This window comes from Salvelinus fontinalis, chromosome 35 (genome assembly GCF_029448725.1).
Source record: "Salvelinus fontinalis isolate EN_2023a chromosome 35, ASM2944872v1, whole genome shotgun sequence".
In the NCBI taxonomy this organism is placed as follows: Eukaryota; Metazoa; Chordata; class Actinopteri; order Salmoniformes; family Salmonidae; genus Salvelinus; species Salvelinus fontinalis.
Window position 1 is genome coordinate 13,441,598 of NC_074699.1, and position 9,958 is coordinate 13,451,555.

A 9,958-nucleotide genomic window follows, 5' to 3' on the forward strand; every position below is an offset into this window, starting at 1 on the left:
TTTAAATCCTGTGGTTTGTAGCTAAAAGTTTTATGTCAAGAGGAAACCCAGTTAGCTGTTGTTGACTGATATACAGGTAACTACCAAAATAAAGGAAAAACCAACATAAAGTGTCGTAATGGGGTGTTGGGGCACCACGAGTCAGAACAGCTTCAATGCACCTTGGCATAGATTCTACAAGTGTCTGGAACTCTATTGAAGGGATGCGACTCCACTCTTCCATTTGGTGTTTTGTTGGTGGTGGTGGAAAACGCTGTGTCAGGTCGCTGCTCCAGAATCTCCCAAAAGTGTTCAATTGGGTTGAGATTTGGTGACTGAGATCACTCTGTTTCCTAACAGGCCAAGCAGAGGCACAGAGCAAATCTGCTTTTTAACATCCTAATTATAATGTTTTGGAAGAACATCTATTTAATTCATATTGTAATTTATTGGAGGTAATATTTTGTTTAAAAAAAAAATGGTAACACTGAACAGATACTTTAACACTATTCATCAGAGCCAGACTACCGGGCCAACTAGCCCCAGGGTGGGAATCAGTGCATCACTGTAAATGAAATGTCCATAGCCTAATCCATTTAGCACCCCGTGACTAACTGATTTAGTTTGGATCAGTGTCTCCTCTGTGTTAGAAATAATAAAAAGAACAAATGGGGTGAATTCAACCAAGGCATAGCCTATGCAGCTAGTGTCATGAATAGCAGTGTCTTGGCAAACACTGTTTTCAGACCCAATCATCCACAGTTTACATTGTTCTAGAATATATATACAATGATTTGCATTGCCCAGTTCACTTACAGAGGACTTTTAACTGTTTCCAGAGACCCTAATGGAAGACATGGAGAGACTCTACAGAAGAGCTGGGACCAGGAAGCTTTGGTCAGATTTTCTTCTTTCCCTAGCATATTATTCCCTTTTCATTTAACCTGAAAGAATAGTTTGTATTTTATTTCATGTGGCAGGTAATATCCATCCATTTTGTACAGCACCTCTATGAAGAGCCTTCAACTTTTTTGCCTTTCAGATCATTTTACTATCGTTTCAAGATTTAAGTAACATTTTCTCTTGTTCTCTACTGAATTCCAAACTGTTGTAAAGGCTGGCGGTGCGTTACGCTGCGGCCGTTATCATGAAGTTTGCCAGTTCTATAGCCCCTCATATCACCACACTGGTGGTCCATGGCAAGCAGGTAATGGTGTAGAGTTGATGTGTAGAGTCTGTGTAGCATGGGTACTGTATTAGCTCAGCTAGTCAGTCAGTCACTGTGCACAGCGTGTACCATTAACTGTGAGTGCTATGCTTCACTCATGCACTTTCCCTCTGCAGCACTGTCCACTTGCTCTCTATGGGACGGTCAATTTCACGTTCACATGCTCCGTTGGCCTTTTTGTTGTGGTTTGGCTGTGTCAAGGGAGCTGGTCGTGAGTTTTCATATTGCTCAGCACTAAGATTGAACATAATTGCAGAGGGACCTGAGAGTCAGAGAGTGGAACAGCCTATAGGCCAGGCTCCACCTTGCTCTGGAACCACATCAATACTTGGTCCAATTTCCTTTCTCATTTATTTAACATGGGTTAATAAGTGGAGCTTGAAATAAGTTCCTTTATATTACACAACATCAATGGTTTAACATCATCACACCATGAGCATTGATGTTGTCGATACGATGAAAGTACACTTGTTTTAGGAAATCTGGGTTTTACTAAAAACCTACAATCCACCTGAAGTTTAAAACACTGTTCTCCATTTTATTTTGATTTCTATTGAGATTGTTTTGTTTTAAAGTTGTCGTGTATGGCTAAGCAACCCCGTATGCTGCCATGTACACTCCCCTCCGTATTTATTTGGATAGTGAAGCTAGAACATTTAATTTGTCTCTGTGCTCCAGAATTGTGGATGTGAGATCAATATGTGTCATATGAGACAACAGTACAGAATGTCACCTTTTATTTGAGGGTATTTTCTTACGTATCTGTTACCGTTTAGAAATGAAAGCACTATGTCCACTACATGACCAAAAGTATATGGACACCTGCTTGTCAAACATCTCATTCCAAAATCAAGGGCATTAATATGTAGTTCGTCCCTCCTTTGCTGCTACAACAGCCTCCACTCTTCTGGGAAGGCTTTCCACTAGATGTTGGAACATTGCTGTGGGGGCTTCCATTCAGCCACAAGAGCATTCGTGAGGTCGGGCACTGATGTTGGGCGATTAGGCCTGGCTCGCAGTCGGTGTTCCAATTTATCCCAACGGTGTTCGATGGAGTTGAGGTCAGGGCTCTGTGCAGGTCACTCAAGTTCTTCCACACCGATCTCAACAAAACATTTCTGTATGGACCTCGCTTTGTGCACGGGGGCATTGTCATGCTGAAACAGGAAAGGGCCTTCCCCAAACTGTTGGAAGCACAGAATCGTCTAGAATGTCATTGTATGCTATAGTGTTAAGATTTCCTTTCACTGGATCTAAGGGGCCTAACCCAAACCATGAAAACAGCCCCAGACCATTATTCCTCCTCGACCAAACTTTACAGTTGGCACTATGCATTGGGGCAGGTGACGTTCTCCTGGCATCTGCCAAACCCAGATTTGTCCACCGGACTGCCAGATGGTGGAGTGTGATTCATCACTCCAGAGAACGCGTTTCCTCTGCGCCAAAGTCCAATGGCAGCAAGCTTTACACCACTCCAACCGACGCTTGGCATTGCACATGGTGATCTTAGGCTTGTGTGCGGCTGCTCGGCCATGGAAACCCATTTCATGACGCTCCTGACGAACAGTTCTTGTGCTGACATTGCTTCCAGAGGCAGTTTGGAACTCGCTATTGAGTGTTGCAACTGAGGACAGATGATTTGTATGCACTTCAGCACCCGGCAGTCCCGTTCTGTGAGCTTGTGTCCACATACTTTTGTGTATATATAGTGTATCTAGTCCCCCCATTTTGAAGGTGTCATAAGTATTTGGACAAATTCACTTGTAGTGTATTAAATTTAAAAAAGTTACAGATGCACAAAGATCGTACCTCTAACTTTCTCACTCGTCATTATTCACGATTCATTCAGGATTATCCGTAATCACGATAGCGTCCATATTAATGTAGAAGTGTTCAGAAACATTTATATTGTTATTTACAATAAAAGTGACTCCAAAATGACACACTACATTATTTACCATTTATTTATATTGGGCACAACCCCAAAGAACTGCAAATGCTTCCAACAAGTTTGTAGAGTTACTATCTTGATGTAATTTTTGCATGTTAGGAAAATAGCGACCAAATACTACACTTTTGACTATTTTAATACACTATAAGTGAATGTGTCCAAATGGGGGGACTAGATACATAAAGTGCTTTCATTTCTAAACGGTAAAAAATGATTTCTATGAAAATACCCTCAAATAAAAGGTGACATTCTGTACTGTCGCCTCATATAAAACATTTGATCACATATCCAAAATGCTGGAGTATAGAGACACATTTTAGTGTTCACTTACTGTCCAAATAAATACGGAGTGGAGCGTATGTACCATAACTACAGCCAATGCCTGTTGCTTTTTCCTCACAGGAACCCAGCAAGCAGGAGGAGATGATGCAATCGTAAATTAGTGAACATTCAAATATGTCTGCACCCCCACCCCCCAAATAAAATATATTTTTTAATCTAATAGTGAAATTGAATAGGCGGGAAACAATGTCAGGAGCCAGAGCTGAATTCATGCAGTGGAATCTTCCTTTGGAACCACTGCCTGTTCTGCTAGGCTAGATCTCCCAGAGGGAAGCACCCACCATGCTAATAGCTTTCCATTCTATGGGGACAGCATCTTGTGTCTTGATCAGTCCGCCATTTAGTTATTTATACAAAAGTCCTTCTGTACCAGGAAAGAAGTTTGTAGATTTGGGTTTTTCCATGTGCAGAATTGCAATGATGATCATTTATTTGACAATCTGGAGATGAAATCCAGAGTTGATTTCGATTTGTTTTTCATTTGCTTAGCAATAATAATAAAAACATGGACCTGTAAAACAGTAGCATAACAAGGCTCTTTGTACTGTATAGACACGCTGGTGGACATGAGTGGGACATGCCCACACACATGATTTTACAGCTTTGTTTTAGAACTTCATTATGTTAATTGCACCTTCAGTAATGTGCCTCAACTCACTTTACAGCCCATCAGCCTTAATGTCATGGTTATACTGTATGTATGGTTCTTATGATAGAGAACGCAGCAGACTACATTGTTATTGCAGTCAGCCATTATAATGAACTGTTCCTACTGTAGAGTTAACGTATTGACACGTATAGTGTTGACCCTATTAAGGATCTCCTTGTGTTTTGTTCACCAGGGGAGTTGTACGAATCGCAGCCAGTGTGATAACTAAGCTAGTGGACAGCATTGCCCCAAGTATTACTAGTGTTTTAGTGCATGGGAAGCAGGTAAGTGGACATTTGAAAATGGGGGCCACTTTTTCAGTTGAACCATGTTTTCTTTTCTCAAGTCAGATGCCTATTTCGAACACAATCTTTATGTTCACTGATTTATCAATGCATTGGATGAAATGATGTCCATTTTGAAAGTATTAGGAACGTCCAGTTGACAGTGAGCTCCGCATGCTTTTGTCCTATAGGAAATGCTTAGTGTTATTGCAGTTGCACGCTTCATATTTCCCAGCTACCTCACTGTGCTTTAGCCCTGTAGCAAGGCTGCTATTGTGTTACGTAAAGTAACCTGGGTTTAACAGGCTCTATGTATGCTGTGACCTGACCTATGACCTAATATACTGTAAGCCCCCCTTTCCCTTGGATTTATATGAAGTGAGCTGCCTTGGCCAATGTTTTATCATTTTACTTTTTTTCTCTTAAATATTACACAGAGAGTTTTGGGCGGTTCTTTGCTTTGAAGTACCTCGAGGTGTGAATCTGCATATAGATTGCGTCGTAGAGGGGAAATTATTCTGGACAAGATGAGAAAGCTGATTTTTAAATGGAGTCAGGTGTCTGCTTACATGATCTAGGTAGAATCTTCCTTGATTTTTGCATGCGAGGACTCGAGTTTAGAGAATATCTGCTGTTGTTTGAATGTGTTAAGGTTGGACATGTTTAGATTACATTTAGTAGTAATAGAAATGAGGTAGAGATTTAAAAACTGTGATTTGCCATTGTACTTGAGAACATCAGTCTGCAACCATTAGTTTTAAGGTGCTATTTTTCAAAGGGATATTAAAGCATATCTTGTTTGGGAAGAATAATGATTACCCAGGTGTCATTTTCATGTGGCCTTTATGCTTTGAAAATTAGAAATATCACAAGATAATCTTGGTTATTATCTTTTGTCCCTTTCATGTTCTACTCTGTGGGGGGGGCAGTTTTACAGTGGCAAGATGGATAGATAGTTTAAGCAAAGGGGACACGGAGACATCAGCATTTCTATATAATATTGCACCCTATCTGGTCAGTCAAAAAGCTTATAGGTAGAGTGATGTCACCCATAATATAAAATAGAATCTAAGTTATTTGAACCTTTTTGACTATTTGCTATCCATGATGTAAACACGTCCATCTTCCTGGTTCATCACTCTGTCCTCTTAGTAAAATAATCCCCACAAAACAATAACAGAACTGCAGACATTTCTCTGATGCTGGCTGGGCTGTGCTCTGTTGCCAGGTAACGCTGGGACTGTTTGGGCACGAGGAGGAGGTGATCTCCAATCCCCTCTCACCTGGGGTCATCAAGGGCATCCTCTACAGCAAGTGCTACGGGGAGAGGGAGGCCGTGCTGCAGCAGGAGCTGGTCATCCACATCGGCTGGATCATCTCCAACACCCCCGAGCTGTTCAGCGGCATGCTCCAGATCCGCATCGGGTACGAATAGAACCCGGGAGGAATAGAGCTAGGCAGGCTGTAGCCATGGCCATTCTGATCCTACAGCTGGGTGGTTGTTATTCTGTTTGTCTCTCAAGTTGTCTGTTTGAGGATAGCCATCTGTGGTTATGAGATGCATTGTTTTTGCTTCGTATTCCGCTGGTATTGATGTAGGTGGATCGTCCAGGCCATGAAGCATGAGTTGGAGATCCGAGCAGGAGACATGCCACCCCAGGACATTTACCAGATGTCCCCCAGCGATGTTAAACAGCTGCTGCTGGACGTCCTTCAGCCCCAACAGCACGGCAGGTAAACACTCACAAACACACACACATTTTTTATTCAATTTTATTAATTTCCCTTATCGTTACCCATACCAGGTCCTGGATCAACAGGCGTCAGATCGATGGTTCCCTCAACAGGACTCCCCATGGCTTCTATGACCGAGTGTGGCAGATTTTGGAGAGAACTTGTAATGGCATCGTAGTGGCAGGGATCCATCTCCCACAGGTAGTGTTGGTAATTGCAACAGTGACATAATAATCCTTCTTTGTTTACATCCTCAAACTCCACATTTAATCACATCTCTGAAGGACCACACTATAGACCCCTTGACAGTGTTGAAAGGCCCAAAAAGACTGCATATTTGAAATACAGTAGGCTGCTTGGCACAGCAGTTGATTCAAAAGGATGGTTTGAATACAACAGATCCCCATTGCATTGCATATATCCACTATTAAATAAATGTCTGTTTATTTGAGTATGTGAGTTAGTATTTTTGGTAGTAATTGATCATCGGGGTGTTCTTGCCTAAAGCATTACTCTTAAAATCTCCCACTTTCCTTCCATTGCAGCAACCTACTCTGTCTGATATGACCATGTATGAGATGAACTTTTCTCTGCTGGTGGAAGACACACTGAAGGACATTGTGCTGCCTGAGTACAGGCAAATAATAGTAGAGGTAAGGGCCAATCAGATTTCACTGTAATTTACAGCTGCATGTTTTCCGTACACTGCTATTGGTCAAACAGGATGCTCGATTGACTATCTCATCCACACATTTCATCTAACAACGCTTCCGCTACACATTGGGTTAACAATACAAAAATCCTAATTGTACACACTTTCTCATGGCTCTATTTTCTTACATGTCCTAATCTCCATGGTTGCAGCTGCTGATGGTGGTGTCCATAGTGTTGGAGAGAAACCCGGAGCTGGAGTTCTCGGAGAAGGTGGACCTGGATGTTCTGGTGAAGGAGGCCTTCCATGACTTCCAGAAGGACAGGAGTCAGGAGGGGATAAAGAAACAGGTAGGTGCTATGCTCCGCCCTACCCTGTCCACTGGGCTCACAGGATCTGAGGTTGGGTCAGACACAAAAACCTTGTGTAACAGTGGAGTAGATGTAGAATGCGAGCTAAGCTGTTGTACTTCCACAATGATGTACAGTACAAGTTATCTCCGCTAAGTAGAAGCAGACCTTATATTCGAGGTGAGGATACCTTGGGAGCTTTGGTGATTAATTTTTCTGCTCAGTCTACTTCATTAACACTGAATGTTAATGGATATCATATATATCCAATCGGAATAATTGTTCACTATGCATGTCGTTGCTGAAAAGCAGTGCTTTGGTTAAACAACTTTTGACAGTTCGCACTGTATATAACAGTACTGCTAGTTTACAATGAAACAACGTTGTTGTCCGCAGGATGACATGGAGGAGTTCTATAAGACACCGCCGATGGGCAGGAGAGGCACCTCCAGTTACCTGACCAAGGCTGTGATGATTCAGCTGCTTCAGGGAGACGTGAAGCCCTCCAAGGATGACCCCTGCTCGGTCAGCTAAACTAAACCCGTTCAGCAGAGTGGAGGAATCCACCGCTACTCTACTTTGTCGAACTACTAACAACACGCTAAATTAGTCAGCAGCTCTGACTGTTGTTCCACCAGCAATACCCTCCTTGTTCTGTTAGCTTCAAGCTATTTATATGGGATGTATCAGCTCTTATCAACACCTTGTTCTGTTAGCTTCAAGCTATTTATACGGGATGTATCAGATCTTATCAACACCTTGTTCTGTTAGCTTCAAGCTATTTATACAGGATGTATCAGATCTTATCAACACCTTGTTCTGTTAGCTTCAATCTATTTATACAGGATGTATCAGATCTTATCAACACCTCGTTCTGTTAGCTTCAAGCTATTTATACAGGATGTATCAGCTCTTATCAACACCTTGTTCTGTTAGCTTCAAGCTATTTATACAAGATGTATCAGATCTTATCAACACCTTGTTCTGTTAGCTTCAAGCTATTTATACAGGATGTATCAGATCTTATCAACACCTTGTTCTGTTAGCTTCAAGCTATTTATACAGGATGTATCAGATCTTATCAACACCTTGTTCTGTTAGCTTCAAGCTATTTATACAGGATGTATCAGATCTTATCAACACCTTGTTCTGTTAGCTTCAAGCTATTTATACAGGATGTATCAGATCTTATCAACACCTTGTTCTGTTAGCTTCAAGCTATTTATACAGGATGTATCAGATCTTATCAACACCTTGTTCTGTTAGCTTCAAGCTATTTATACAGGATGTATCAGCTCTTATCAACACCTTGTTCTGTTAGCTTCAAGCTATTTATACAGGATGTATCAGATCTTATCAACACCTTGTTCTGTTAGCTTCAAGCTATTTATACAGGATGTATCAGATCTTATCAACACCTTGTTCTGTTAGCTTCAAGCTATTTATACAGGATGTATCAGATCTTATCAACACCTTGTTCTGTTAGCTTCAAGCTATTTATACAGGATGTATCAGATCTTATCAACACCTTGTTCTGTTAGCTTCAAGCTATTTATACAGGATGTATCAGATCTTATCAACACCTTGTTCTGTTAGCTTCAAGCTATTTATACAGGATGTATCAGCTCTTATCAACACCTTGTTCTGTTAGCTTCAAGCTATTTATACAGGATGTATCAGATCTTATCAACACCTTGTTCTGTTAGCTTCAAGCTATTTATACAGGATGTATCAGATCTTATCAACACCTTGTTCTGTTAGCTTCAAGCTATTTATACAGGATGTATCAGATCTTATCAACACCGTTATTACTGTTAATAACATTGAACTGTTACCCACCTGAAATTCTTGCATGTAGCATTTTACATATAGCATTAGCATTGTGGGGCAACCCACATTGTTGATTTGTAGTTAATCCATGGCATGATATGCAAAACTTGAGTTGCGTCCCAGTGCACACTTTTTTTTGTCTAAGTCCTAGGATGTCCGGGTCTTTTTGAAAGCCCGATCGCTGTATTTTTGTGAATATGGTCATGAGTTCCTTCACTCTATTAAAATGACATATTAAGTTGTTTTTATGTTGATGTGTTTTTACACGTGGTTTGAGTGTGCCTATCCAGTTCAGTGAATCTGCATTGAACTTTTTCAACGTGTGTGACGTTGGCTGATGTGTTCCGTCACTCTGTCAAGGGGATTTTGGAAGCTCAATACTAGTTTCAAAAAATAAACTTGTGGAACCTGTGACATCCTGTTGATTTATTTGCTTAGGTTCATCATGTTTGAATTTTGTGGAGCATTACCCCTACTATAGACAATTTGCCTTGTATCATTGAAAATAAGCTAAATGTGTAAAAGGCTTTATAATCACAACCTGGTGTAACATATTTATTTTTATTTGGGCTGCAGTTGCAACAGAAATGTCATGATTAGTCAAGCGTGTCAATTCGTGCCTGGTGGTATTGTATGTGTATTGAATCTCACCACTAGTAACTCCCACTCATGTTAGCTTAGCTGCAGTCATACCAATATCACTGCTGGAGCTGGAAAATAACATAATTTGACATAAAAAGGAGGGTTAGACACTGAGAAAAGTAGAGGAATTAATTCTGCATAGGACTCGGTACATTATATTTACTTCAGAATCTGTTCTAAAGCTGCTCCATCACTTGGACGCGAGAATGGGATTGATAGATTGAGAAAAGCTTAGAAAGGTCATGGTTGTTTCAGTGTTCTGAAGCGAGGAAGTTCATAAATAAGGATGATATTCAAACCATGAGAAGTATGCTCAT

The 9,958-nt window shown here is 40.9% G+C and overlaps 1 protein-coding gene across 3 annotated transcripts in view; it reads left to right on the forward strand.

Annotated features, from left to right (window-relative positions):
• LOC129834345 (phosphorylase b kinase regulatory subunit beta-like) overlaps nucleotides 1-9,413 on the forward strand; it is a 63,709-nt gene extending 54,296 nt beyond the window's left edge. For 2 of the 3 annotated variants that reach the window (XM_055899244.1, XM_055899246.1), the window contains 8 exons: nucleotides 819-876; nucleotides 4,343-4,433; nucleotides 5,662-5,858; nucleotides 6,033-6,167; nucleotides 6,239-6,368; nucleotides 6,713-6,820; nucleotides 7,032-7,169; nucleotides 7,566-9,413. In XM_055899244.1, the coding sequence (XP_055755219.1) occupies nucleotides 819-876; nucleotides 4,343-4,433; nucleotides 5,662-5,858; nucleotides 6,033-6,167; nucleotides 6,239-6,368; nucleotides 6,713-6,820; nucleotides 7,032-7,169; nucleotides 7,566-7,703 (995 nt within the window). In that variant the 3' untranslated portion in view covers nucleotides 7,704-9,413. Of the gene's footprint in view, nucleotides 1-818; nucleotides 877-1,095; nucleotides 1,187-4,342; nucleotides 4,434-5,661; nucleotides 5,859-6,032; nucleotides 6,168-6,238; nucleotides 6,369-6,712; nucleotides 6,821-7,031; nucleotides 7,170-7,565 lie in introns of all 3 variants that reach the window. The other variant, XM_055899245.1, reaches the window with a different exon arrangement.
• Nucleotides 9,414-9,958: the final 545 nt, after the last annotated feature.